General features: G+C 32.3%; 9 protein-coding genes across 20 annotated transcripts; 4 read left to right on the top strand and 5 right to left on the bottom strand.

Annotated features, from left to right (window-relative positions):
- Positions 1-223: 223 nt before the first annotated feature.
- On the top strand, positions 224-5,853 carry LOC117232618 (putative uncharacterized protein DDB_G0289263). 5 transcript variants are annotated; one of them, XM_033492106.1, is made up of 6 exons: positions 224-342; positions 1,325-2,177; positions 2,252-2,267; positions 3,425-3,769; positions 3,897-4,131; positions 4,199-5,853. In XM_033492106.1, the coding sequence occupies exons 4-6, from the start codon at positions 3,430-3,432 to the stop codon at positions 5,112-5,114; spliced, it is 1,491 nt and encodes a 496-aa protein (XP_033347997.1). In that variant the 5' UTR covers positions 224-342; positions 1,325-2,177; positions 2,252-2,267; positions 3,425-3,429; the 3' UTR covers positions 5,115-5,853. The 5 variants fall into 5 exon arrangements, with proteins under 5 accessions (XP_033347997.1, XP_033347996.1, XP_033348000.1 ...); XM_033492105.1 differs by lacking the exon at positions 2,252-2,267; XM_033492109.1 differs by lacking the exons at positions 1,325-2,177; positions 2,252-2,267 and having other exon boundaries at positions 232-342.
- Positions 5,854-6,343: 490 nt separating this feature from the next.
- On the bottom strand, positions 6,344-8,560 carry LOC117232628 (RRP15-like protein). Of its 2 annotated transcripts, XM_033492131.1 has the most exons (6): positions 8,435-8,560; positions 8,251-8,338; positions 7,784-7,927; positions 7,002-7,434; positions 6,710-6,926; positions 6,344-6,624 (listed from the first exon to the last, which is right to left on the bottom strand). In XM_033492131.1, the coding sequence occupies exons 4-6, from the start codon at positions 7,388-7,390 to the stop codon at positions 6,499-6,501; spliced, it is 732 nt and encodes a 243-aa protein (XP_033348022.1). In that variant the 5' UTR covers positions 7,391-7,434; positions 7,784-7,927; positions 8,251-8,338; positions 8,435-8,560; the 3' UTR covers positions 6,344-6,498. The 2 variants fall into 2 exon arrangements, with proteins under 2 accessions (XP_033348022.1, XP_033348021.1); XM_033492130.1 differs by having other exon boundaries at positions 7,772-7,927; positions 8,251-8,441.
- LOC117232615 (ADP-ribosylation factor-binding protein GGA3) lies at positions 8,436-12,377 on the top strand. Of its 2 annotated transcripts, none has more exons than XM_033492100.1 (11): positions 8,436-8,565; positions 9,064-9,224; positions 9,543-9,776; positions 9,865-10,038; positions 10,110-10,329; positions 10,524-10,856; positions 10,995-11,130; positions 11,288-11,577; positions 11,754-11,920; positions 12,045-12,155; positions 12,233-12,377. In XM_033492100.1, exons 1-11 carry the CDS (start codon positions 8,529-8,531, stop codon positions 12,323-12,325), a joined length of 1,956 nt encoding a protein of 651 aa, XP_033347991.1. In that variant the 5' UTR covers positions 8,436-8,528; the 3' UTR covers positions 12,326-12,377. The 2 variants fall into 2 exon arrangements, with proteins under 2 accessions (XP_033347991.1, XP_033347990.1); XM_033492099.1 differs by lacking the exon at positions 8,436-8,565 and adding an exon at positions 8,771-8,912.
- A 155-nt stretch (positions 12,378-12,532) lies between these two features.
- LOC117232622 (target of rapamycin complex subunit lst8) lies at positions 12,533-14,793 on the bottom strand. Its single transcript, XM_033492120.1, has 8 exons — positions 14,340-14,793; positions 14,107-14,259; positions 13,928-13,989; positions 13,654-13,804; positions 13,339-13,541; positions 13,106-13,248; positions 12,873-13,028; positions 12,533-12,841 (listed from the first exon to the last, which is right to left on the bottom strand). Exons 1-7 carry the CDS (start codon positions 14,463-14,465, stop codon positions 12,904-12,906), a joined length of 963 nt encoding a protein of 320 aa, XP_033348011.1. The 5' UTR covers positions 14,466-14,793; the 3' UTR covers positions 12,533-12,841; positions 12,873-12,903.
- Positions 14,794-15,656: 863 nt separating this feature from the next.
- LOC117232621 (SAP30-binding protein) lies at positions 15,657-18,963 on the bottom strand. Of its 4 annotated transcripts, none has more exons than XM_033492117.1 (2): positions 18,808-18,963; positions 15,657-17,772 (listed from the first exon to the last, which is right to left on the bottom strand). In XM_033492117.1, exon 2 carries the CDS (start codon positions 17,590-17,592, stop codon positions 16,600-16,602), a length of 993 nt encoding a protein of 330 aa, XP_033348008.1. In that variant the 5' UTR covers positions 17,593-17,772; positions 18,808-18,963; the 3' UTR covers positions 15,657-16,599. The 4 variants fall into 4 exon arrangements, with proteins under 4 accessions (XP_033348008.1, XP_033348010.1, XP_033348006.1 ...); XM_033492119.1 differs by lacking the exon at positions 18,808-18,963 and adding an exon at positions 18,315-18,453; XM_033492115.1 differs by lacking the exon at positions 18,808-18,963 and adding an exon at positions 18,179-18,317.
- Positions 18,964-19,064: 101 nt separating this feature from the next.
- Positions 19,065-21,264, top strand: LOC117232616 (serine--tRNA ligase, cytoplasmic). Of its 3 annotated transcripts, none has more exons than XM_033492101.1 (6): positions 19,065-19,246; positions 19,408-19,853; positions 19,933-20,217; positions 20,292-20,513; positions 20,589-20,845; positions 20,956-21,264. In XM_033492101.1, the coding sequence occupies exons 1-6, from the start codon at positions 19,195-19,197 to the stop codon at positions 21,218-21,220; spliced, it is 1,527 nt and encodes a 508-aa protein (XP_033347992.1). In that variant the 5' UTR covers positions 19,065-19,194; the 3' UTR covers positions 21,221-21,264. The 3 variants fall into 3 exon arrangements, with proteins under 3 accessions (XP_033347992.1, XP_033347993.1, XP_033347994.1); XM_033492103.1 differs by having other exon boundaries at positions 19,191-19,292; XM_033492102.1 differs by having other exon boundaries at positions 19,188-19,853.
- Positions 21,265-21,333: 69 nt separating this feature from the next.
- LOC117232626 (dnaJ homolog subfamily C member 17) lies at positions 21,334-23,300 on the bottom strand. The gene is made up of 2 exons (XM_033492128.1): positions 22,828-23,300; positions 21,334-22,775 (listed from the first exon to the last, which is right to left on the bottom strand). Exon 2 carries the CDS (start codon positions 22,400-22,402, stop codon positions 21,527-21,529), a length of 876 nt encoding a protein of 291 aa, XP_033348019.1. The 5' UTR covers positions 22,403-22,775; positions 22,828-23,300; the 3' UTR covers positions 21,334-21,526.
- A 99-nt stretch (positions 23,301-23,399) lies between these two features.
- LOC117232619 (2-oxoisovalerate dehydrogenase subunit alpha, mitochondrial) lies at positions 23,400-25,565 on the top strand. Its single transcript, XM_033492111.1, has 8 exons — positions 23,400-23,586; positions 23,659-23,868; positions 23,958-24,153; positions 24,228-24,389; positions 24,540-24,684; positions 24,771-24,974; positions 25,069-25,332; positions 25,434-25,565. The coding sequence occupies exons 1-8, from the start codon at positions 23,524-23,526 to the stop codon at positions 25,507-25,509; spliced, it is 1,320 nt and encodes a 439-aa protein (XP_033348002.1). The 5' UTR covers positions 23,400-23,523; the 3' UTR covers positions 25,510-25,565.
- On the bottom strand, positions 25,551-26,620 carry LOC117232630 (39S ribosomal protein L17, mitochondrial). The gene is made up of 3 exons (XM_033492134.1): positions 26,143-26,620; positions 25,855-26,065; positions 25,551-25,775 (listed from the first exon to the last, which is right to left on the bottom strand). Exons 1-3 carry the CDS (start codon positions 26,338-26,340, stop codon positions 25,642-25,644), a joined length of 543 nt encoding a protein of 180 aa, XP_033348025.1. The 5' UTR covers positions 26,341-26,620; the 3' UTR covers positions 25,551-25,641.
- Positions 26,621-27,064: the final 444 nt, after the last annotated feature.

The following is a 27,064-nucleotide window of genomic DNA, read 5'->3' as shown; positions in this document are numbered from 1 at the left end:
TTATAAATATCTTGATTAAATAAACGATATATGTATGAGAAAAAAATGTATTTATTTTTGGAGCAAAATTTAGAAACTAATAAGAAACTAAAATATTAAAGTAAGAGAGATGGGAAAGGGTAGAAAAAACTACAACGATTTTATGTACGAGAGTGGGGAACAGGATAGGAGGGAGGTAAACAAGCGCCATCGAGGAGAGCATCGACGAATCGTAAGCCAGTGGTCTCAAGGGGTCGTGAGAAGGTGCTGCGCCCCACAAGCAACGGAGAAGTTCGAGGGTAGTAAAGTAGTAACGTATTCGACACACTGGCCTCATATACCGGATATAACCCACATATTAAGGTACATACAACGAATAAATACTACCGTTTTTGTAATCGTTATCCTTTCGACGAAACGAAGATCTAAAAGAAGTCAAAAGTTCAAATGTTACTGTGTTACTTTGTATAGATCAATAGTTATAAATCGTGATGCAAGTATTATGCAAATATTGTTGAGACTAAAAGTGATTATGTAGCGTGAAACTTACCCCTCGAATTTACTACGTATTATCACATGTACACAGTTTTATCTTTCAGTGTGACAATAATGTGCGATAATGATGTGCGTGAATCATGGCTACGACATTGTTCAAATATATTATTACAAACAAGTATTATACTTGCATTTAACTTGTAATCGAATAATCTCAATCTCGAAGAATTGCTAATTAGTTCGATCTGATTTTACAAACAATTAAACGAATTCGATTTAGAAATATACGTATATTAGTGACGTTTCTAGATATTACATCAAAATTATACGGTGTAGAGAAAAGAAATATTTTGAAAAGTTATTGCGTGAATGCACAATGAATCGACAGTAAATAATATTTTTTTTCTTTTTGTATCATATAATTTGTACTTTACAATTTGTTCAGCTGGACATTCGGTAAATTGTAAATAATATGGCGCGCCTTCATCTGCAATCGATGACGTCAAAGTCAACGGAAAGGGATGTCAACGATTCGATTTAACAATTAAATGGAATGCCTGCATCCTTGCAAAGGTTTCAGATGAAAATATGTCAAACGTGAAATGAATGAAATGAATATCGTTCGCCGATAAGAGCGTTAATTAAATTGAAACGTATATCATATGTCATCGAGTGTTATGCAAAATTTGTCGCACAAGTAAATATCGTTTGACTCGAACACGATATAGCCAAAAGAATTCTCGAATTCGTCGCTGTACTATATAAAAACCGTACTGCGTCTGATGAAATCGATCGGCAGACGTTTCAGGAAACTTGAATTTTCAATCGATGAAATTCAATCTTGTTACAGTATACAGCTGTCTAAAACAAAACAAAGATAACAGAGGAGAACAAAGAGGAACGAAAAGAAACGGCGCTAACGAAAGTACGTGACGAGGAAATGTCGCGATGAGATACGACGATAGGACCTAAGCGTCGGAACTTAGGTCGTGAGGAGGGGAACACGGCTAAGAAATAAGAAACGAAATGTATCGGCCAGCGGACGTTCCTAATTGAAAAATAGAGGCATCGAAGGCGAAAAGCAGCAGGTTGATGTTAAGTGGGGAGATATTAAAATGGGTCAAGAGTATCTCCATGATGACAGTGTACTTACGTTGTTCGACTTCACGCTCGATGCCTTCGTGAAGAGATTCTCCTGCGAACTCGTCGCGAGGATCATCGAGTCCGCGATATAATATAACACCTTCATCGTTTCCTCCAATGTCATTGACAACGAGCTTCAAACTGGTTCCAATGTAAATTAATAATCCTGACCGCGTAATATTTCGCGATAAATTTCAAAACGAGCAAATTTGCCGCGGAAATATAATAATTTATTAAGAGATAGAAAAGAGAAATGAGATTGTTAATGGAATTATTATCTTGTCGTGTCAACGATAAGTAACTAACGTATCACTTAAGTTGTGTGTACGTTACTTGGATTGTTGTTAGTTTATGTAGAAACTTTAAATCGCGCAATGCGATACGTTACTGGCAACGGCTGTCGACATAATCATTTTGTGTTTAAAAATCGTTGAAGGGGAGAAAGGAATATTTTTCTGCGAAATTTAAGAAGATTATTTTCGTGGTGTACGAATCGCGCAAAATTACGGAGTCTGTGTCCACCACGGAGGCGACTTGGCTGTACAACATTACTACCCAAGGTAAATGAATTTTTGTTATATTTAATTACACCTTTACCTAATCGATGTTACATACAATTGATTTCGAATAAAGGGGACTTGAAACTTGTGGTAAGAGAAAGAAACGAAGATTGTTTCAAAGGATACTACTACGTACATATATTTATGATACATGTATCTGTTATGCAAGAAAATCAATTTATTAAATATAACATATCGCAAATCGAAACGATGCGTTTCGAGTTGAATAATTGAACGAAAACATCATGAAATATATTTGCATTTTGCTAATGAAGAAACCGCAGTTCCGAAGTTTAGCTACGACAATTACCAGATTACCACTTTCTCTGTATCAGAAAACGTACGTAATATTCCGACACTTTCCAAGTAATCTATGAACCTAGGTACGATTGGAATTACTGACCCACTATCGTCGCCTGTAATATGTCAAGATTACCGCACTCTTCTCACTTTCACCTTACTTTACTTCCCGACAGATAACGAAACATATTCCGTTAGCGTAAAGCGTAAGAGAGAGCGTTCCAACGTTCCAAGTTGTTTCTCGCGCGTGTTATAATCGATGCGCTTCAGGTAGCTTCATTACCATTACCATTACCGTACAGTATGATCATTTCTCTGTTCATCGAACTCCGTGACAACGATGTATAACAGTTAATATGTAAAATGTATCCACGTAAAAATAATTTATACCGTTAATTGATAGAATAAGAGAAGGCAAACGAAAGGAAAAGATCAATTTTGATGGAATCAACGTGGGTCAATGTGGGTATGTTAAAAACATTGCAGCAGCGATGGAAAACGTACAATTAATTTTTCAAATAATGTAATAAAATGTTCGGTAAACGGCGATCAAATTTTCCTTGCATTAAAATTCATCGCACAAAATTGGATTATTGCCAAGAACAGATGCGTTAGTATCGCTATTTACTCCGCATTGCGGATTGAAATACATTTATCGCGCGAAAGGGAAAATGTTTGCGATTAATGTCCGATTGTTCCTGCGAAACGTGTCCAATAGGCTGAAGCGGAGCTCGCCGCGAGAGAATAATACCTGAACTTGGATTTCTTTTATATAACATGTTAGCGCATAAAATAACTAAATACAGAGAATACAACAGGGTAAAGTATCTAAATATAGGATAAAATAAGGAAGTAAAGAAGTTGATTCAAACTATTGTGGTTCATTTATGTATGAGCCAATGATACTAACTAATCTATGATATTTAGGAAAGAAATGACGATTACAGGGGAGATGAGCAACAGCGCTGGGTTAGGATTCGGCATCGGTCTCGGCGGCGGCGGCGAAGGTCCAGTCCTCACAGCCGCTCAACAACGCCAAGGGGTAGTCACGTTTTTGGTGATGCTAGCTGTGCTCTGCTTTATATTCGCTTATTGCTGTTGGGGCGCACCGTTCTGCAGATCATTATGCAGACGACATTGTTGCTGCCAACTCGAAGATCCAGAGCCGGATTCACGATTTAGCAATAACGATCAAACTATGGTAGCAACACCAACGATTATTCTCTTGCCACACGGTAGGATGCTCGTTGTGGATGGTACGATCTTCACGCAGTTTCAAACCGATCCAACTGGTGAGATTGCTAACATGTACTAAACTTCGGTGCTCCTTTCTTCTTCTTCTCCTTTTCTTTCAAGTTGTAGAATATCAACGAATCGAAGACGAAAATGTTAGTTACTCTATGTTATTTGTCGGAACAGGTTTAGATTTGGTGGAACTAGGTGATAGCGTACTACGTGCTCAAAGAAATCCACGAGGCATAATTCGACATCAGCTACAAAACAGCCAAGGTAGTATACTCGAGATGGATGCAGAAACGTCAAGCAAAGATAGCTTAGGATCCGTTGGGTGTTTTCCACCACCAACTTACGAGAGTATCTATGGTAAAGAAGAGTCGGATATGCCGCCATCGTATTCCGATATCTTACTACACAGGTCAGTTTTGATTCTAATGATATTTGCGATAATTTCTCTTTAATAGATTTGATAATTCTATCGTTAGGTTTGCCAATCTTCCTCACGAGATAGATATGCACGGTTATTGTCACGATGGCAAAGAAGAAATTGAAATGCAAAGTTTAGATGGTTGTCCGCATATACTAAGCAATCCGATGAATACAATAGCATACCCTTATGCGACCGTAACGAATTTCTCGAGTCAAAGCTTCCCACGAAGGACCGTCTCGAGAAATCCATCCATCATTAGCAATCCACTTGATAGCTATTACGTCGATAACGAATTAGAATTATACCGGTTGAGTCAGGAGATGGTACCACGAGTATTTAGTAATGCGAACTTTGAGACTCTTAGAACTTATCAAGACGAAACCTCGTTTTATAACGTGAACGGAAACGTAAGCGAACGACAAAGCGACACGTTGTCGAATAATGGAAATTATTGCTTGTCCGATAATAACATTCGAAACAACGAAAGAGTGATCCCAAATAATACCGATCAAGTATCGAGGAATGTAACGTCGGCAAATGAGTTAATGAATACAAGAAATCTTGTTCGAAGCATGTCGAGAACTAGCGAAGAAAGTAGAAATAACATAGAAAATTCACAGAGAGATAACCAAGAGACTGGAGTAGTTTTCGTTCGGATATCACGTTCCGACGATTCCAACAATAGCCACACTTCGCAAAACTGGTATAACGACGCAACTGAAAACGATAGGTCGAGAGCACAAGCGAATGAGGAAGATCAATCTAGTCTAAGAAATATACATCCCGAAAATGGCCAGACGGATGAAACCAATCACAATATGGAATCTAATCCGATAGGATATTATATAAGAAATCAAAGCACTGACGAGGCTGTCGGCAGGTCGCACAGGCTAGAAAGCGAGGCTGTTTATTCTGATGAAGAGACTAGAAATTTTGGAGCACTGGCAGACATTCGCGAAAGTCGGGTATAACGTGAGATATAACACTGAAAATATACGATAACAATCGATAGGAGGTAGAAAACTCTCTGACCAAAGGTGCATATGTCGATAATTACATTCTGTAAAAAGCTTATAATAAAAGTGAAAACATATTCTATTAATGTAACAGTTTATTTTTATGGAAATTAATTACTTTAAAACGTATCTTAAATAATAAAGTTCGCAGTACTAAGAGCGCTCGAAATTTAGTAGAGAAATCTATTATACAATTGAAGTTAATATTATTTAATTTATCAGAATCAAATATTTTTTTGTTAGTTTTTAATCTAAATGTACTATGATGGGTTTTAAGTCTATTTGTACACAAAAAGATAATTATAACATTTAAAAAAGCATGGAAAAATGCGGACAGATAATTCAACTGACCTAAGAGGATCACCAAATTGTTTAAGTCCTGAAAATAATTTTATATACAAAAAGGTACAATCAATTTAATTATGGCATAATAATGAGAGGAGAAAGACGAGGAAAAGTTGGTTCAGTCCGTCCAAGGGTTAATCTACACACTAGGTTCAGTAATTGTTAAGTAAATGACCGTCGTAAATGAATTCAAATATTTTTTATGCATTATTAGTAATCTATTCTACAGACTACTTGTTATATATTTGCTTTTTATATTATTTTAGTATAAAACGCAATACAGTTAACGATTTCTGAAATTCAAACTTAGATGCAACAAGCTCATAATTTATATTTTTACGTGTCACGAGAAAACAATGAATATAGAATACATAAAAGTAAGACGTGTATAGAATAACTGTTGGACACATGTCCTATGTACAGGTCCTATGTACAGATTATGTATATGTAAATGTATCTCCCGAATTGAGTTTGAACTTACTACTCTGAAAGAACTGTGGCATAAATGCATAAGATGTACACTGTTATTTTACAAAAATATACTACGTGGCACTATTGTCCACGCACACATACTCACACACATGTCGTATTTATATGACATAAACAAGATACAATGAAAATGATTTTACATAGAGTCATATATGCGTTATAAATATACACTAAGTTACGTGAAAATTATACACTGAACACATTATTACCGTTGTTGCATAGATAAAGAAGATATCAAAGTAAAGCTACTAATGAAATAAAGTATTTAATAAAAAATTGAAACTTTGTTTTTAATCTACATTTTTTCCTAAATATATAGGTAATAAAAAAAGAATAGGAAACCAAAAATGTTAAAATAGAGGTAAAATTTTACTCGTAATAATTTAATTAAAGGATACTCTTTAATCGTCATCATGAATCGACGAGTGATAGTAGCATACCTTTAAATTAATTTTGCACGAATCATTTCCCACATATGTATCGGTATTTTATATTTTTTTACAATTTAATTGTCACTATCTATGTCTTCAGGGGCCGAAGAATCTTCATCCATGTCTTCCCGATCCCAATCCTTCAATTTCGTTCCCATTACAAAATCATCTCTCAGCACATTCCAAATTTCCTTCTCCTTCTATATGAGATATATATATATTATCGTTTTTTCAGCATTAAATATTTGCTAATAATAATAACACTTGTCTAAGAAATACCTTTACCTTCTTTTTATGCTTTCCATTTTCTTGCGTTTCATTTTTTACATCATTATCTACTGGTATACTTTTACTTCCTCCCATAAGAACATCCAAGAATACAGTCTTATCGATATTTCTCAATACTTCATCGCGTTTTCTTTCTAATGGTCCAGCTTCTGATAATTTTTTGTTAATCTCACCTTGTTGTTGTTTAACTGCATTGAATAGTTGTACTACACCTCTACGATAAAAAATGATTATTTATTTAAAAGAAACAAAAAAATTACATCCTCTATCCTTAGAGTAATTAAATTACTTTGTAGCAATCTTTTGTAATGTCCTTTCACGCTCTCTGTCCGTGATGCTTGGTTTTACTCTAATACCTAAACTTTTTTCTTTCCTCCTTTCTTTTATTCGTGGTTTTTTAACATTAGCATCTGCTCCTTCTAATTCCTCTGTTTTTATTTCCCTTTTCTCTTTCTCAATTTCAAATGACAACTTTTCTTTATCTTTTTCATCTTTCACATCGTATAACCTTTTTGCTTTTGATAAAACTATTGTTTTCCTACGTTTTGGCTTTTTTGTCCGTAGAATTTTTTGCATAGCATCTGCCCATCCGGCATTTCCACCAGCTTCACTTTTTGCATCAGCAAGCTCATCATCTTCAAATTCTTCTTCTTCTATATGCATTTTTATATGTTTCATTTTTATAGATCTGCTTGGCCTTCCTAATTCCTCTGCTTCAGATTCTGAGGGAATGATCATCACTACTGTTTTTATTATCATTACAACGTTCTTTTAATTTCATTGCAATAATATTTATGAAATATACATATCAAGTAAAGTAAAAAATATCTTTACAAAATTAACACGAACAAGAATATTTAATAATTTCTTGAAACCACAAATATTAGATTAAACATGATAGGTTATGTAAGAAGAGAATCAGAATTTAAATAAATTCTAGATATAATCTTGTGAGTTTCTCAATGGTTTTCTCATGTTTGTCTTATTATCTAACACGACTATTATTAATTAAGAAGAAAAAACCACATATTAATAAATTTGATTAAAGTCAATACTAACCCACGATCGTACCTTATGACTAAGAAACCAGGGAGAATATTTAAATAGAACTTATCTCGATTAATTCCTTACGTTCTAAACTTTCATTTGAGCTCTCCCCAAAATTAAAAAATTCTTCCTAGGAGCCGAAAAATTTGGATTTTTTAATTTTACCACCTGTTGATTGGACATAATAAAATATGTATTATATTATGTTTATTTCAGACGCAAATATTTCAAGATTAAGTGATGATAACGATATAATTATTAAGATAACTGTATTTGTTTTTTCATGCTTTACAAAAATATCGGAAAATAAATATAAGGTTCTACTTAAAAGAATATTGATGACCTTAAAATCCTGTAAAAAAGAAATGATCATGAGAGAAAACTATTTCCAACGTTATATGTGGTTCCTGAAATAATGTAACTTTTTCCTGACAAATTTTTCCATACAACGATATAACAAATAAGGTAAATATTTAAGTAATCTCATTTACCTGGACCACCCTGTACATGCATATTAATCGAGGGCCAATCAACCATTTCATTACTCACGAACACGATGAAACTCTATGTATGATGAAACTGTAATGAACATTTATGAAGAATTCGTAATGTTATATTTTATTTTAATTATTATAGGTCTTTCCTATTTTTTCTATCGTGCAAGTACGTACGTACATACTGGATAACAAGATTCGAGAATTCTCGATTGAAATGTCTTTTCGTTTTCGATATTGCGTGCAACGAAGCAACATTTATTAAAGCGCCTCTCATGTCAGTTTTACAAGAACTACGAATAGAATTCCACAGTGAATTATACTTTACACTGCGAACAGCTGTTTGTCTCTAAGACTTCTCTAGACTTAATGAAATACTATTTTTTTTTTTTAATATTTTCACGTAACTATAGCAGAAAAACCAAAATATAATAAGATAACAATTGTAAATGTGGAATCTCTCTTATCAAGAAATATTATATTTAATTTTAAGAGTATTGCTGTTTGCGAGGAAAAGCTCAAAATGGTATCTGTCAAATCTTTGTTCGTATTATCTATCAAATAAACACATGTAACCTAAAACGCGTGAATTTAAAGAAATTTAAAGGAAATTATAGAAATGGATGTTGTTGTTACAACAAGTTTAGAAGCCCTGATACGTAAGTTAAGATACCATATATTTATTTATTGTCTAGAAATGTCTATAGTAACAAAGACTGTCCATTTTATAGATATTCAGTTGTGGTTAATTTATTAAATATATCTTTTTTTCTTCTTTTATTTTTTCCTTCTTTCTTATCTTTTTTGTAGAAAGGGTAACAAATCCCCAAAATCAAAAACCTGATATAGCTGCAACCGAAGCATTCTGTGTGATGCTCACCAAAGAAGCAGAAGGTATTCAAATTGGCACTAAATTATTAGCACTGCGTATTCAATCATCTAACGAGACTGAAGCACTTCAAGCTCTTGCTGTAAGTTTCTTTGTCAAATTTCTGTTGCATAACAAATTCAGATGTAAAATTATTTCATTTCATATTATTTTATTTATTTAAAGTTATTCTAAAGAAAACCTGTATATATGTATGCATATATGTATACATATAGGAAGTAGAAGTCATTTTATTTTGATTGTTTTATTTGATTTATTGCTTATTGTTTAGTATTTGATACTTTTTGAATATAAATTTAAATTAAAAGATAATCTCTGGTAGTAAACCAACATACATATTGCACAAGTATAAGTTTTATCATTCTTATACGTTGTTTTTGGTTTTTAATTACTTTTACAGTTACTAGATACATGTATGAATAGATGCGGGCCGTCTTTTCACGCAGAGGTTGGTAAATTTCGTTTTTTAAATGAAATGATTCGTTTAGTTTCACCAAAGTATCTAGGTGGTAAAACGCCAGCCATGGTGCGCCAAAAAGTATTACAGTTGTTACATACATGGACAAGGGAGTATCCAAAAGAATTAAAAATTAAAGAAGCCTATGAAATGTTAAAAAAACAGGGTGTTATAGAAGTGAGTTCCATATATTATTTTTGACAGAGAGTTTAGTCTCCTTTTTTTCAATCTTTTCTTAAGATGTGAAAATTGTACATGTATTCAGGATGATTCCGTGTCTTTAAATAATGCTCAAGAGGAAGGATTGAAAGCATTAAAAACTAAGAGCACGATATTTGATGATGAAGAGAAATCTAAATTGCTGCAGAAATTGTTGCAAAGTAAAAATCCTGATGATTTACAAGCTGCAAATAGATTAATTAAAACTATGGTGAGAGAGGTAAGTGTAATATGTATTTGAAAAATTGTAAAATAGTAGTTTTGCAAAATATATCAACTACTATTTTATAGGATGAAAGAAGAGTACAATTAAATTCACGTAGGATAATGGAGCTAGAATCTGTTCATAACAATGCAAAATTATTATCAGAAATGTTAGATTCGTATAACTGTAATGAAACTAGTACGGAAGATCTTGAATTAATGAAAGAATTATATCAGGCTTGCGAACGATTAAAACCAATTGTGCTCAGATTAGCAAATGAAACCCAAGATAACGAAGGAATGCTTAGTAAGTATCTTATCAAAATTCGTTTAAAGAAATTTAACGAATATGAGAATTACTTTCTTTGTCTATTAAAAAATCATTTCTTCATTCAACTTTTACTAATATCAAGTTAATAACTTGAGCATAAAATGTAAAAACTTACGTTATAATTATTAGTCGGAATTTTAAAGCCGTATCATGTTTAAATAATCTAATAGGTGATGTACTTGCTGCAAGTGATGAATTGGAACAAGTATTTGAGAAGTACACTGCTATTATAGTTCATGGTAAATGTGTGAAGCCTAAAATAGACTCCGATATCAGTCCGTATTTATTAGATTTATCTTCTCCAATGGAGAATGTTCCTCTTGAAAGTGATGGTGTAAACGCAATGACCACAAATCATCAGTCAGATATGGAAGTTTTAGGAGATATCTTCAGTTCACTAGGGAAGTCTGAAGATTCAGAAATCTCTTCGGTTTCTGACGCAAATCTCTTAATGATCGAATCAGTCATGCAGCCAATTAATGTTTTACCTAAAAATAAAAAAGGTCCGTGAATGTAAAATATCTGACACATATGCTCTATCGATTGAATAACGCTGATATATTGAAAAAATCGAGCGTTTTTAATAATGAATTTGATCGATTAAATAAACGAACAAATGGTGAGTAACATTCCATTTTCAGATGAATTAATCAACACATCTGAAAAGAAAATTGACAGTAAAGCAAAAGCACTGGAGGAATTGAACGAATTGGGAGAGTCTTTGCTTAAACAAAGCTTATCAGGCATAGTATCGAATTCACGTGTAAAGTTAGGAAGGTTGGTAAAACGTACTTATACTCTTTAATTAGTTCCATTATATACAATTACGGCGTTTAGTAGTAGTAGTAAACAAACTACAAAAAATAGTAAACAAAGTATAAATCGTCCACCAAATATCAAACCTTCCAAACGTTTCAACGACCTTCCCTCGTAGCAGCAGTTCTTCACATTTTCCTAATTTGTCGGATACTACAAGTGTAAAAAACGACAAACTGTCTGATATTCATCTTAAGTCAAGCGATAACATTCCATCTCACGATGATACAAATCCTCAAACCATCGAATCTAATGCAAATGAGAAGATAGAAACGAACCGATGTAACAATCGATCAAGTGTATGGGATGCTGCTTCAATAATACCGTCGACGGAAAACTCAGTTAGTCCCGAACCGGAGATTAAACCATTGACAGACATTAACATTAGCCTTCAAGATATTAAACCAGGTAAATTGTTGTTTCCTGTTCTTTTGCATCTATTGATATTATCATAAAAGTACATTATATCTTTGCCTAAAGACAGAGTACGATGTTATACCTCTTATTCAATGCCCGATATTTAATGAGACACGTTAGTAACGGTTAAAATAAAACTGTTCGTTTTATTATTGTTTATTCAATAGGTATTAATCCGCCTATGACAGTAATCGAAGAGAAGAATGGTATATCTGTTGTGCTTCATTTTGCTCGGGACAATCCAAGGCAAGATGTGTTTGTCGTAGTGATTACGACAATGAGTAAGAATTTGAAGCCACTTACCAATTACTTGTTTCAAGCAGTGGTGCCAAAAGTATGTTTTTAATATTCATCTAATTACTTTTCGTCATTGTTATTGTTCATACAACTAGCAAATCATTACAATTCAATTAATTAAATTACTAACATTTGGAACTGAAAATATTTTTCCTTTTTAGAAATGTAAATGTAGACTACAGCCACCTTCTGGAACAGGATTGCCTGGTCATAATCCATTCTTGCCTCCATCAGCAATTACTCAAATTATGCTAATTGCAAATCCTACCAAGGTAAAACAATGAAAATATTTCTTTTGTATTTGAAATATTCACTGACTTTTTTTAACCTGATATAATCCGTTTTGTAGGAAACGGTATCATTAAAGTTTATGTTAAGTTATACAATGGACAATGAAACTTTCACAGAAATGGGTGAAGTAGAAAAGTTGCCTTTCATTTAAAGTACTTAAAGTATAATTACTAAGAGTAAACTCACAAAAATGCAGGTTCCAATAGCTAAAAGGAGAATAATATATATATATTATATATATTAACACATATTATATATATAATATGTACACACACATACACACGCGCGCGCACACACACAAACAAACAAACAAACAAACAAAATTTTCCAAAATTGGAATCATGAGAAAGTAATTTTCTCTTATGCTTTATTTCTTGAATTATAATTACAATTTTATCTTCATTATCATATTTATTATTATATTTAAAGATAAAATTAATGTTACGTAGTTACTTAAAAGTAATGTTGTGATTTATGTATACGCTTGAAAATGTGCAAATTTTAAGATCAAAAGATGGAAGTGGACACATTGGAAAATCGTACGTGATAAAGTCGAAGTAACTATGATTGAAAAATAGCGGAAAGAAAAGGCACAAATAAAAGAAACAACAAAGCACGAAAATTAAATAGTTTAATATAAATTATAAGTTAAAACGACATTCCTCCTTATTATTAAATATAAATGAGAACAATATTTTATTCAAAAATTTAAACAAATGTACTGTTCGTTTAAGAAGCGGAAAGTACTTCATCACGAAATGCAAGAGCAGTAACTGCTTTTTGGTGACCCTGATATTCTCGTTCTACTACTCCTGTTGATACATTCCATAATCTTGCAACACCATCGGACGAAGCTAAATCAAGTCAAATGTTGAAATTAAATCCAAAAAAACGTGATAACAACAGAATAAAAAAGAAAGTATGTTATTACCAGTAAATATGTATTGTGAATCTGCACTAAACGCAGCATCCCAGACCCATCGTTTTGCCTCATGTTGAAGTACTTGTACTTCCGAGAAATCTGTAGTTTTCCAAACTCGAGCAGTCTGATCAGCAGATGTAGTCACTAAAAGTCTAATCAAAAGAGACCACGAATTACAATAAATAGTACATAATTTTATATGATTTTATTATCATATTATGTATTTAATGAAATATACTTACGTAGAATCGGGGCTAAATTTGCATCGAAGTGCGTAACGTTTGTGTGCTGAAAGTTTGTGACGAGGATTAAGACGGGTAGGTTCATCGCCTACACCCCCGGTAAGTGTCCAAATATAACAGTGGCCTTTGTTGTTCACTGCTGCCATATATGTACCATCTTGATCAATCGCAACGTCTTGCACAGACGCTTCAGCTTCTGGTATCTTTACGTACAAAGAGCAATTATTTAAATAAATAAGCGTGGAATTAAAGTCAACCAAAATCGGCATGTCGCCATTACTAATAAAACAAATTATTTTCTACACTTTTTCGTACCAATTGTTCGTTATGATCCGAACGTAAATCCCACAAATGTATAACACCGCTTTGATCACCAACAATAAGTTCTGCTTGATTCGGATGCAGACAAACACAGTTTACAGGAGCTGACACTTGGAATATTCGTTGGCATTGAAAGCTACTTGACCTGTAACATTTTTGTTATTCTTTTTATTATTATTATCATCATTATTATTACTTATTTATTATTTTCAAATTTTTTTTTTGTAGCAGACAATTAACATGGTATCTAAATCCTATTTGTATTTGCCTGAGATCCCAAATCCGTGCTGAACAGTCTTCACCACCAGTATACATCCATTTCCCCTCTTCCTAGATATAATAAACTATATTAACAATTTTAGAATAAATGCTATTACATAACTATAAGAATAATCTTACAAAATTCCAAATTTGTATTGATACCAGCAGAATATAATGATAAAATACCTGGAAACCTAAACCTGTAATATTCTTTGACACTCCTTCATAATTAATAATTGGATTTGGATTGTTCGAAACCAAGTCATACATCCTTATATGTTGATATCCGGCAGCAGCTATTAGATATTTATCTGGAGTTATGTCTAAAGCATTGACTTGCTAAAAATAGCAAAGTATTAGAAGAAACAAATTTTAGACAAAATATACACGTGATATTTCCATAAATATCAGAAGATTACCGAATCTGTGTGTTCTGCAGTTCGTTGGCAAACTCCTGTGTGAGGTTGCCATATTTTGATAGTATGATCATAGCCACCCGTTACAAGAATAACTTGCTCATTACTGTTAGTACCATCCACAGTCATTTGATAAAATGTAGAAATGATTAAAACTGGATCTCAATATTTTATAATTTTCTAGTAAGATTTGTATCTAGTAAGTCTTGTATCATTGCATATTCAATCATATACAATTTATAGCTTATCCTTGGCTGTCTCAAAATACGTTGATTATAAATGAATAGCTATTCAATAAAATATACTTTTGCTATGTCTTTGTCTTTGTCTTTTACTTTACACCCTCTGTTTTTCCTTCCGACCGGTTAGATTGTTTGAAATACAATAATATGTATTATTAGCAGATTTTGTTTGTATTACACAACAGGTTATGTCATGAAGGGAGATTTTTGTACAACAGCTAGTAACATCTCTATGTTACCATTAATTTAACCCGTTCTCTTTTAAAGGTACAACGTGCAACAGAGAGACATTGTTCGATTTATTTGTATTTATTTTTATTTTTGTTCTTACAATAGAAACTTAAAAACTCAGCAAGATTATAAACAGAAACCATAAATGCCACTCTTCCCAAATAATATCATTATCCATTATTTCATGCAATATATCTTTCAATGCAATTTAAAAACATGATGTGTAAAATTTACATCCATATCAATATATATATGTATACATATAAATATAAAAAATATATTACGTTATTATTATTATCATTATTACATTTTTCAAATATTTGTTGTAAACAATAACACTGGCATTTGATACTGAAAAATATTTACTTCAATTTATAAGTTGATCTTGAAATTCGTTAAAATTGAGACATGTGTTAAATAAGAAATTTCAACGATTTATCGACGTTTTATCCAAAATCATACTACAATTATGATCGAACGGATAGACAATTAGTGAAAAACATATATACCTAGATAGATCGTAAAATACAGCATCGAATTACCACACTTGTATCCAATACTCATATTGTGTACATACGCGTTTCAATAGAGTTTGAAATAAAATGGAATTTAATTATGTTTTATCTATATCTGATTATCTTCCAATATCTATTATCTATTATCTTTGCGCATCTCAGTTAATTTGTACATACAAACGTTCGCACTACGGATACACGTATTCACATATTATATATACATATAATTTAACATCTGATCTAATCTACTTGACAACCATGAAATGAAATTGACTGCATATAACTTTCATTGTGTTACTTTACTCGGGCACAGGACACTAAACATACAAATCTTTCTTATAAAAGTATCATTATAACCATTTATTTAGATTTACAAGAAACTAAGTCAATTCTAATTCTAGTTGAAATTATTTGGATGAATTTGTTCGTTACAATTATTTTTACAAATAATAATTTTTTCACTATAATTTTAATTGAAAAAGATTCAATTGATTTCTAAATTTTTCGTTATAATGGCAACACATGTTATAATGTACATATTTTACACAGTATTTTGGTATTTGTCGATTAATAAAATAAAAATACCTAAATGTTATAAATATATTCACAAAAAGAAAAGGAAATTCCCTTCATAATAAATGTTATCGTTGTATCTGTTTTTCTCCTATTACCTTTATATCTCCTATATATCTTCCTTTTAGTCCACTAAGTAAGACACTATTAACGTGGAAAATAATGTCTCGCAAAATATCAAAATTTATCTTAAATTAAAAGTATTTCATAGAGGAAGAAAGCACAAAAAAAACTCAATATAACGGTCGATTAATACCTTATTTCTCATTTCATGAATTTCAAAATCTTCTTTTTCTAAGAAATCTTTCTTTCTTAGTTTATATTATTTCTTCTTTCCTTCTCTTGCATAATTTTCTGTATATGTGATTGAAAGCTGTCGACTTGATGCATCCTTGTTGATAATCATTCTGACAGAAGTCATACTAAGGATATACTTTCGAAACAGTTTATCCCATTATATATAAAATGAAAGGTCGATTCGGTATGTTCAACAAAACCAACAATTAAATTTGATAAATCAATCTTATAGATAACATGTATGGCTATATGAATATATGATCGCATGTTATGCGAGTCTATATTATATTCACATTTATGCGAAATCCGCTGCGATTTCCTTTTCTATATGGAACAACATTAAATGAAGGATGAACTGTTGCTTTTTCGAAAAACGTAATATTTACAAGTGATTTACAGGGTATGTTACAGTCTTTTCTTTGGTAAAGATCCAAAAGCAGATATTACCGTTGCTTTGGTGCCAGTTGCAGATGATGTTAAAGTGGTAAGAGTTGGTTGAGATAACAGCACAGTTGGCTTTATCGAGGCAGTAGCTCCAGTTGCAACTTGATCCCATTTACTTTTTCTCTTTTTAGCATCATCTTCCGTTGTACTAGAATTATTGGGTCGCTTAGCTGTACCAGAAACAATTTCGATTTTTGTTTTCTCTTTCCTAGCCTTCTCGAGTTTATCCATTTTTGCCTTTTGAACTTTAGCGAGCTCCTCGTAATATGAATCTTTACCCCACTTAAATGGATCGAATCTATCAGGAGGATAATTAGTACCCAATTCATTGATGCTACAAAATTGAACAAGTTTTTCGTAAATGGATGGATTTCTAAAATCCTTCCTTTGTTGTATAACTTTGTTCATATCCAAACCGCCGCTCTCCATTTTCCTAAAAAGTTTTGTTATCTTTTCCTGTAGTTCCACAGGACACTGTCCTGATGGCTCTGGTGGTATAACAACGCCATAGGGATCCACCTCGCTATCTGAAACTAACTGTTCTCCTTGACAAGAGGGAGAGCATTCCATAATCGAGGAGGGCCTTCCATTTTCAAAAGGCTGTCCATCGATTTGTGTTTGTACCACTCCCTCGTCATCGGAGACTATTGCATCATCAAAGTATGAAACCAATCTTTGCACCTTAGATGTCACATCTGTTACTAAGGTGGGTGCATTCGACAAATCGTTACTAGACTTGCCACCGACGTTGGGTGCAACAACGGGACTATTTGAGGCTGATGTGCCAGATTTGGGACTGGTGAAAGCCTGGGGCTGACCGACTTGGGCATTATGCGGGGCGGCCCCCTGGGGAGTGTTCGAATTCTCCTGAAGGTCGTCTTCCACCCCGTCTTCGCCCTCCGAGTCGGTATAGGTGGCCGTGAGAGATGCCAGAGCAACACTTTGTACAGACATGGTTAGTTGGCTTTGAGTGTCCGCCGTACTACCAAGCAATATTTTGTGTTGGAACTCACCGGTGTAGCGTAGAGCTGTACGCCTTTTAGTTGTAGGGCATTTATGTATGTAAATATGCCTTATATATCAACATTAACTATGCCCTGATATTTCGTTGGAATGTTTGTTACTATATCAAATCTGAAACAAGAATTTCAAACATATAATTTATTACCCAATCATCAAATTATATTCTTGAGTCAATAATAGATTGTAATTCCTTATCTACTCATGGTAGATAGTTTCACCAAAGAAAGGATAAAAAAAACGGCGAGAGGGAACGGAAGAAGAGGAAGTGGAGAAGGAGACAGAGGCGAAGGAGGTAGAGGAGGAAGTGAGAAAGTAATACCAATGTTTTGTACACGCAAACGTGTTTGTCATGTGATATAAAACATGCTAAACTCAAATAGTTTTATCGATACTGTTTATAAATTATTGTTGTGCTTTATAAAAGATACACCTCGTATTTTAGATCCACCAATCAACTGACAAGCGCATCAGGTTATGTCATTAAAGATCTAAATTTCGTGCGATAGCCACAACCAACCTGACTATTTGAATCCACAATTTTTCTGCTTACACTATACCTGATTTTCCACTCATTACGTTAAACTTACGACGTCTTATTTTTCTACTAATTAATGTTTTCCTGATGAAAAGACTTGAACATTATCAATGCATACCGTCTTGTATTCTAACTTCAACCTTTTTTATGAATTTCGTTGGTGCGCATGCGCAAAATTAATAAAATACGTATACGTATTCCCAACGAATGGCTGAAGAAAACTTGAAACAAACATAATTGTGATCTATGCTAGCTACTAGCTAAATACTTATTTTCTCTATTATCATTATAAAGGTTTCCTTTTTTTTCTTCTTCCTTTAGTAAAATACATATTATAAAGTTAGGTTATCATCGCCAACTTTCATTACAGTCGTGCACAGTGCCGGCTCACAATTCTTAGATCTTTTGTATTCTCAGTGATTGCAAATGAATTACTTTTCTTTAAACTGATAATTAATAAAACATTAGCTGTTAAGTACATCTTGTGATTATGAAAAATATCGATCAAAATTAGTTGATGCTATATTGTCCTTTTTTTCGATTGACACAGTAACAATTTTATTCCTTTACATCTATCATTCATTATATCAGAATAAAAAACGCTCATATACCTGTTTTGTAGTTTATTGCTGAATTTGATAAATATTCAAAGAGCAGTAAATGTTATACATTGATGTAAGTTTATTATTTATTGCTTTTCAACAAAGTTATTCTCACACTTCTATACTTCTGTATTACGCTTACATAGATACTCACTTATATATAGATAATTTTGTCTTTTCACTGAAAAGTAATAAAGTTGTTTGGTGTAGTTAAAAATTATCAAAATTTAGAATTCAGGCGGCAAGAAAGGCAAGTTATTAAGCAGTAAATTCTTACATAAAATGTAATTTGAGGCATACTATGAAAGATTATTTACATATCTAAGTTTGGTACTCATTACAATTTATTTGAATGCCTCTATGTGATTATACGCGTGCGTCCATAACCAGTGTCGAATGCAAGTAACATTTCCAGACGTTCCAGTACATCTATCGGTACAGTTCTCAAGTAAGCACTGTAAGCCACGATTATAGTATAAATGTAGTGATCGGTGGTGAGTTGGAGGATCTTGTCTCCTTGCTGACATATAGATATTCCACGTGTAATTAAATAGAAATTCAAAAAACGTTCTATAATTTCACCGCTACTAATCATGGTACTGGATTTAGAGCTGTTTCGAAAGGATAAAGGGTTTGATCCAGATAAAGTGCGAGAAAATCAAAGGAAACGTTTTAAAGATGTAAATTTAGTCGACACGGTGATCGAAAAAGATAAAATTTGGCGTCAGCTGCGACACAGAGCTGATAACTTAAATAAATTAAAAAATGTATGCAGCAAAGAGATAGGAGAGAAAATGAAAAAAAAGGAAGCAGTGGGCGGCGATGACACTGTCTCAAAGGATATTCTTGAAAACCTGGAAAATTTATTGCCTAATAACCTGAAATCGTTAACAGTTGCACAGATCAAAACTGTTCGTGGTTCCATCGACGATGCTATTCGAACAAATGATAAAGATTTAGTCTTAACCGAATTGGAAAGAAACCGTGCACTCAAAGAAATAGGAAACATATTGCATGAGTCTGTACCAATTAGCAATGACGAGGAGGAAAATAAAGTATATAATTTAATGCGAGAAATCTTCTACGTGTCGATACAAAACAATGGATACAAAAAATTGCTGCTTTTATTTTTAGGTTGAGAGAACTTGTGGAGATTGTACACAGAAAAAGAAATATTCTCATGTTGATTTAATATACATGATAGATGGTATAGATGGAGAACGTGGCACTAATGTCTCAGGGGGGCGTGGTTATTTTTTAACAGGACCAGCAGTTTTTCTGCAGCATGCGTTAATTCAATTAGCTCTCAGGCAATTACATGTAAAAGGTTACAAACCACTTTACACGCCATTCTTTATGCGTAAGGATGTTATGCAAGAAGTAGCACAATTATCTCAATTTGATGAAGAATTATACAAGGTATAAAATTAATTAATTACACGTACAAGTACATAAATACCAACTTGATCTCGATTAAAATTTTATTCGTTTAGGTAATTGGTAAGGGTAGTGAACGCAATGACGATAAAGAAATTGAAGAAAAATATTTGATTGCTACATCTGAGCAACCGATAGCTGCGTTTCATAGAAACGAATGGATTCCTGAAAATATTTTACCAATTAAGTATGCAGGACTATCTACATGTTTTAGGCAAGAAGTTGGATCTCATGGACGTGATACTAGAGGCATTTTTAGGGTTCATCAATTTGAAAAAGTAATTGTAGCTTTAGTTTCATTTATTATATGGAACATAATATGAATTTACATATTAGATATACATGGATGGTAGGTAGAGCAATTCTGTTTAACATCACCATATGATGATAAATCTTGGCAAATGATGGAAGAAATGATTTCAAATGCAGAAGAATTTTATAAATCTTTGGAGATCCCTTATCGTATAGTAAATATAGTATCTGGTGCATTGAATAATGCTGCTTCAAAAAAACTAGACTTAGAAGCATGGTTTCCGGGATCAAGCGCTTTTCGCGAACTCGTCTCATGTAGCAACTGCTTAGATTATCAAGCAAGACGTTTACTGGTCAGGTAATAAGCAAAACATAATAAAGTTGAATACTACAACATATTTTATTTTATTATTATTATTGTTATTATCGCATTTTCTGTAAGTGAAGTATCCTATTGATGTGTTTTAGATATGGTCAAACCAAGAAGATGAATGCTAATACAGATTACGTTCATATGTTAAATGCAACTATGTGTGCGGTTACTCGCGTCATATGTGCAATTTTGGAAGTACATCAAACAGATACTTCTGTTAAAGTACCAAAGGTTCTTGCACAATTTATGCCAACAGAATACGAGTATGAAATTCCGTTTGTTAAACCAGCACCTATCGATGAAACAGAAGTAAAAAAACAAAAAAAGCAAAAGGAACGAAAGGATGTTATCTGCACTTAAATAATTATAATGAATTTAGTTACAGTCTAAGTGCTATAAGTCTCGGATCCAATATGCTTATAAAATAGAATAATTGTTTGTTACAATTGACAAATAAATTTCCCATAAATGTATTAGAATATCTGTAAAACTTTTGTGTATAAATTTTATTACTTATTTTAACGATATAGATATATACAATATGCTTCAATATCTTTCAGTCCATATTCCATATGTCTATAATATAATTTTGCTATTCAGGTGCAAGTTGTAACAATTTGCATAATAAAAACTTAAGAACAGTATAATCAACATAAAAATATTTAATCAAGTGCTTTCCATCGTGTCCTGTTTTCCTATAGATCTTTTTCTTTCTTCAGCTTTCTTTAAATTATTCAATACAGAATGTTCAAATTGTTCAATATCAAACATACTTTGATCTACCATGTGCTTCGTAAAATTACCATCATTATAAGCAGTTTCTGTGGCAGAAATGTTTGATTTTTCCTCTTTGTCCCATAACTTCTGAAGTTTAAGTGGATATTGAGCTAAACCAATTTCATAGTTTAGAGCCATTTCAGCATCGCTTCTTTTTTGATACTCTACTAATGCTCTGCCTTCTCTTGTGGAAGAAATAACAAGAGCAATTATTTTCCCATACTTTGAGAAAATTCTATATAACGTATTATAGTCATATCCGTCATTGTTGGTCTGATCTTTATGAGACTTCCATTTCACTTTTAATCTATAAGAATCACTGTTAGTTTCTGATTCCTTGTAAACTACTTTTGATTGTTTTTCAATGTGTCTATTCATAAGTGCTATTTCCTCCTGTACTTGCTTTGATCCTTCTTTTCGCAATCGCTCTATCTCAGCCTGTAATTTCTCATTATCTGTATTCAAAGACTTTTCAGCAAATTCCCGTGCTTCCAAATCTTCTTTCAATTTTTTGCGTTTTAAATCAAATTCTTTGGCACGTAATTTTTGTTGATACTTAGCATTAATAACTTTGTCATAAGCTGCCCGAGCAGATGTATCAATAAGAATCTCCAAGGCTCGTGATAATTCATGAAATAATTCAGCTGCTTTTGGATTATCTGGATTTTTGTCAGGATGGCAACACAGAGCTTTCTTACGATATGCTTTCTTAATTTCTTGAACAGAAGCTGTTCTTTCTATACCAATTAATTCATACAGATCCATCTTCTGTTTTTATATATGTTTATATATTAGACACTGTGTAGGCTCGATGCACACGAGCGACGTGATCTCACTACGATATCCGAACAGAGCTTTTCCAAAGACGGTCTTCTAAACAAATTTGGATGGAAATTTGGATAAATACCTGAAAACTGAAAGCATTAACGAAATCACGATCGTATACATAGGTCTGGAAACTCCAGTAGAGGGGTAATTGCTTTTAATATCGGGAGTTGTTATATCGTAACAGAGAGGAAATGAGAGTACTGAGCCCGTAATTCTAATTGTTTTACAGTACAGGTGCTGCACCATGCGGCCAAGTGCTGAGGAAAACGTTAGCATGTACAATAAGTTATAAGTTAGCATATACAAGAACCCTTAAAATTAGGAATCTGCCCTATTTGTTTACAATTTACATATACAAAAACCTATATATTTAAGCTTAAGGTTAGGAATCTACCCTGTTTGGTTGCATGCTAGCACATACAAGAACCTATTGAGTTCCATATTATCAGAACCTATTTCTCGTTTGTGGTATTATATATCACTTTCTTCGTATACGTAATGGATGGGCGGCCGTTGCGTTTTTCATCTTCCAGATTAAAATTACCAGTTCTAAACCTCCTAAACCAACTACGAACTGTCTGAACACTTGTAGTACCACTCCCATACACGATGTAAATCCCGGTTGCGATATCACTGTTGCTTTTTTTAAAACAATACAGCGTTATAAATCGGATATGCTTTTTCTTTTACGCTTTAAGACTTCAATGCAAACGAAATGTATTCTACGACAGTTAGAAGGCGACTGAAGGTAAAGACCACAACATTTGACAGATTAGGTTTCATGTTTGCATAAACATTAGATACAGCAACTACGTGCAGATAACGAAAGACAACCTAATAATTGGGACAAAAGAAAATTTCCTCACTGATACTAGTAGTATTAGTGCATATGAAGTACTAGTGTCTCTCTTTCCCCCTCCTCGCTATTCATGCGCACGCGTGTACCTTGTACACAACACTGTTACATAAATTTTAAAATGAAAACAAGATAATCAGTATTGCCAGTAATCATCGTGACAAAGACTTGAATATTGCCAAATATAATTGTTCGTATAGCAATGATTAAAAAGGTCTTTTTCAAATACGGGAAACGAATATATTTTAAAAATGCATTACAGCAGGTAAGTATGGAAAACATTAGAAATAGTACAAAAGTGAAATTAAGTTTAATCTTTCCTGTTCCATGAATTTAGGTACAATGGGTACAACAGTACTGTACCAATAAAACTACTAATGCTAAAATTGGTTCCGTCACTGATACAAAAGACCCTTCTTTTTTAGGGATACAAACTATTTTTACTAATGAATTAAAGTTTATTGACAAGCAATGTTACAATCCTTTACCAACATTTAGAATTTTAAATTTATCACATAAACATGTACAATTACCAGAGGATCTCAAGGTTTGCATGACTAATGTTTATTAATGTTACATGCAAATAATTCTTTCTTTTTATTTTCTCAATGATATGTTTTTCTTCTAACATTTAAGTTAGATCAGGATACCATGATTAGAATGTATGATAAAATGATTACTCTGAATATAATGGACAAAATCCTATACGAATCTCAACGACAAGGACGTATATCATTTTACATGACCAATATAGGAGAAGAGGCTACTCAAATTGGTTCTGCTGCTGCTGTTACATTGGAGGACATTATATATGCTCAATATCGAGAAGCAGGTATAGAATAAAATAGTGATGTATTTAATTAATAATTAAAATTACATATCATTTATTATAAAATAATTTTATAGGTGTCTTGTTATGGCGTGGACATTCTATCATAGACTTTATGAATCAATGTTATGGTAACCACAAAGATGTTTCAAAGGGAAAGCAAATGCCTGTTCACTATGGATCAAAGAAATTGAACTTTGTTACTATTTCATCTCCTTTAACAACACAATTACCTCAAGGTATTGTTGTTTCTTACTGTTTCAAGCTATACAACAATTTCTTTAAAATTCACAACATAAGTGTCTCGTCATGATATGAGACATATATATAAAGTCATTACTAGGATATAATTCTAATTATTCTAATACTGCCACTCTAATCATTTCTAGCTGTAGGTACAGCATACGCACTTAAACTATCTAAAAAGAATGCATGTGTAGTTTGTTACTTTGGTGAAGGTGCTGCTAGCGAAGGGGATGCTCATGCAGCCTTCAATTTTGCTGCAACTTTGGAGTGTCCAATCATTTTTATATGGTAAAGTTAACTGTCCATTATATGCAAAAACATGAAGGTGCATTAAACATATGTTTAAAAAACTGTTTCACATCATCTGTTTCTAGTCGTAATAATGGTTATGCAATCTCAACTCCTACTCGAGAACAGTTTAAAGGTGATGGGATTGCGGCAAGAGGACCAGCATATGGGATATCAACAATCCGTGTAGATGGTAATGATGTTCTTGCTATGTATTATGCAACAAAAGCTGCTCACGAATTATGCATTAAAAAAGGGAAACCTTTTTTAATTGAAGCTATGACTTATCGGTATACAAAAGCATTATTCTTTTTCTGTACATATTAATTTTTTAAAACATCCTATGTTACATAGTTTCCCCCTTTTTCTTGACATATATTTCAGAATCGGTCACCACAGTACTTCCGATGACAGTACTGCATATCGATCAAATGATGAAATAGAGCATTGGAATCATTATACACCAATAACCAGGTATCATAATTATCTGGAATCGATCGGTTTGTGGTGTGAACAACAAGATAAGGAATTAAAGAAACGCATAAAAAATTCTGTTTTACTTGCTTTTGCGGAAGCAGAAAAGGAACTTAAACCATGCTGGAAAGAATTATTCACGGACGTATATCACACAATGCCAAAGCATATTAGGTTTGTTTGAAAACATTAAACTAATAACATTATCCTTCAAAATATTTTATAAACGAATTTTTGAAATTTCTTTAATTACTAATGCATCTTTTTAATTTCAGTAAACAAATGCATTCTATGGAGGAACATGTTATGGAATTTCACAAACATTATCCATTGCACCTTTTTGAACGATAATAACAACAATAATCAATTTAATAATCAAATTCAACAAAATAATAACAGCAGATTAAATCAATTGTATTTACTAATTTATATTGATATTGCATATTTTTTATATCATTTAATAATAAAACATTTACATACTCTCTAAAACTTCATGTTAGCAGCTATTTCTTTATACTTTTCCATTCTGTACTCTTTTCTAGCTGCATCTAGTAATAAATTGTGAAGTAAATTATGTTGATATGGGTTGACTTGTTCTATAGTGGGATATACATTCCCTATAATTACAATTAATATTAATTTCAGCTGTGACTTTCTTTAAATTTGTAAATAAATAAAATTTGTTATAAAACACACCTTTCAATTCCAAAACAGCCCTTTTATATGCATAGCCTGGATATATATATGGTGCATTATGAAGTTTTGTAAATGAAGTTGTATAGTCTTGATATCTTGGTACAAGAACCTTAAAAAGTTTATGGATAAGTTGTTTTTCTATTATCCAGAACTTTGCAAGTTCCATTGTTTCTATATGTTGAGGACCATGACGTAACGCTTCTGATATTAACTATAATCGAGACAAAATATTAAAGATATAATATTAAACATATAACGCGCATCGAGAACAGTTTACATGATACTCACTCGTTCAACATAACCTCTTGTCTCATCTGCCCTTGCATAATTTAACTCAATCCTTTCATATTTAATTACAGCAGTTAATGTTTTTTTAATTTTTCGCAATCTTCCTTCTGGACCATCTATATTCTTTAATTTGCGTGGTTTTGATCCAACATTGTATCTTAACCTAGAAACTAGCTTATCAATCTTCGCCTGATTCATTTTTACTATTTATATTGAATGGTAGTCTTTACTATTTATCCGTAATGTTTTTAAATTAATGTATTGTATGTTGCTATAAAGGCTATTATACACTTTTTTCGTAGTTAATCTTATGAAATTTCTTTAATATCGAGGAAAATTCTTTGTGATCTTTACATCACGTCGTGTTTCTGTTTTAATCAATCATACTACAGATTTCAATTAAATTTTATTTTATGAAAAAACGTGTTGAAATCAACTTAAAATTGACCAATATTTATCACTGATCGTCCTGTTGAATTTTAATATTGCCTTACATTACTAAATTTTAATTCGACAAAACTAAAAAATTGTAAATAAATTATAAGCGAAAGCATAAGAATAGAGAGAAATTTCTAAAATACCGTTAATATTTGTGTTGTCACTGATATATATATTGCATTGCATACACATATAAAATCAAAATATAAAATTTAAAAATTGATTTTGTAGTATATAATAGCTATATGTATAAAAAATAAAATAAAATTATTATATATTTTTAAGATGCGAAACATATTAATGATTAAAATTAATAAGTTACATAGTTGTGCATATGTTAGTAGAAAATTTGTATTGTTCTATTATTATATATTTAAATATACATATAGACAACATATTTTCTTATTTTGTAAAATATTATAACAAAAAATGATAAAGAACAGTTTGACAAGTATATATCAGTTATAGAATAGAATAATGTAAC

This window comes from Bombus vosnesenskii, unplaced genomic scaffold, assembly GCF_011952255.1.
Source record: "Bombus vosnesenskii isolate JDL3184/JDL3185 unplaced genomic scaffold, Bvos_JDL3184-5_v1.1 scf7180000013289, whole genome shotgun sequence".
In the NCBI taxonomy this organism is placed as follows: domain Eukaryota; kingdom Metazoa; phylum Arthropoda; class Insecta; order Hymenoptera; family Apidae; genus Bombus; species Bombus vosnesenskii.
The sequence above is the reverse complement of the archived record's forward strand: the minus strand, read 5'-3'. Positions and strand labels throughout refer to the sequence as shown.

Coding starts and splice junctions, on each gene's coding strand:
- LOC117232618 (XM_033492105.1), top strand. CDS start 3,430: ATGAGCAACAGCGCTGGGTTAGGATTCGGCATCGGTCTCGGCGGCGGC. Junction 3,770..3,896: donor GTTTCAAACCGATCCAACTG/GTGAGATTGCTA, acceptor TTGTCGGAACAG/GTTTAGATTTGGTGGAACTA. Junction 4,132..4,198: donor TCCGATATCTTACTACACAG/GTCAGTTTTGAT, acceptor TTCTATCGTTAG/GTTTGCCAATCTTCCTCACG.
- LOC117232628 (XM_033492131.1), bottom strand. CDS start 7,390: ATGAAACATATAAAAATGCATATAGAAGAAGAAGAATTTGAAGATGAT. Junction 6,927..7,001: donor TTACAAAAGATTGCTACAAA/GTAATTTAATTA, acceptor TTTTTATCGTAG/AGGTGTAGTACAACTATTCA. Junction 6,625..6,709: donor ATGGAAAGCATAAAAAGAAG/GTAAAGGTATTT, acceptor TATCTCATATAG/AAGGAGAAGGAAATTTGGAA.
- LOC117232615 (XM_033492099.1), top strand. CDS start 8,873: ATGGATGTTGTTGTTACAACAAGTTTAGAAGCCCTGATAC. Junction 10,330..10,523: donor AGATAACGAAGGAATGCTTA/GTAAGTATCTTA, acceptor ATAATCTAATAG/GTGATGTACTTGCTGCAAGT. Junction 11,131..11,287: donor TCACGTGTAAAGTTAGGAAG/GTTGGTAAAACG, acceptor CTTCCCTCGTAG/CAGCAGTTCTTCACATTTTC.
- LOC117232622 (XM_033492120.1), bottom strand. CDS start 14,465: ATGACTGTGGATGGTACTAACAGTAATGAGCAAGTTATTCTTGTAACG. Junction 13,542..13,653: donor CGGATCATAACGAACAATTG/GTACGAAAAAGT, acceptor TTGTACGTAAAG/ATACCAGAAGCTGAAGCGTC. Junction 13,249..13,338: donor AAATTTAGCCCCGATTCTAC/GTAAGTATATTT, acceptor TCTTTTGATTAG/ACTTTTAGTGACTACATCTG.
- LOC117232621 (XM_033492117.1), bottom strand. CDS start 17,592: ATGTCTGTACAAAGTGTTGCTCTGGCATCTCTCACGGCCACCTATACC.
- LOC117232616 (XM_033492101.1), top strand. CDS start 19,195: ATGCAAGTAACATTTCCAGACGTTCCAGTACATCTATCGGTACAGTTC. Junction 20,514..20,588: donor GGGTTCATCAATTTGAAAAA/GTAATTGTAGCT, acceptor CATGGATGGTAG/GTAGAGCAATTCTGTTTAAC. Junction 20,846..20,955: donor GCAAGACGTTTACTGGTCAG/GTAATAAGCAAA, acceptor GATGTGTTTTAG/ATATGGTCAAACCAAGAAGA.
- LOC117232626 (XM_033492128.1), bottom strand. CDS start 22,402: ATGGATCTGTATGAATTAATTGGTATAGAAAGAACAGCTTCTGTTCAA.
- LOC117232619 (XM_033492111.1), top strand. CDS start 23,524: ATGATTAAAAAGGTCTTTTTCAAATACGGGAAACGAATATATTTTAAA. Junction 24,154..24,227: donor TGCTCAATATCGAGAAGCAG/GTATAGAATAAA, acceptor ATAATTTTATAG/GTGTCTTGTTATGGCGTGGA. Junction 25,333..25,433: donor ACAATGCCAAAGCATATTAG/GTTTGTTTGAAA, acceptor TTTTAATTTCAG/TAAACAAATGCATTCTATGG.
- LOC117232630 (XM_033492134.1), bottom strand. CDS start 26,340: ATGAATCAGGCGAAGATTGATAAGCTAGTTTCTAGGTTAAGATACAAT. Junction 26,066..26,142: donor CAAGAGGTTATGTTGAACGA/GTGAGTATCATG, acceptor TCTCGATTATAG/TTAATATCAGAAGCGTTACG. Junction 25,776..25,854: donor GGCTGTTTTGGAATTGAAAG/GTGTGTTTTATA, acceptor TTGTAATTATAG/GGAATGTATATCCCACTATA.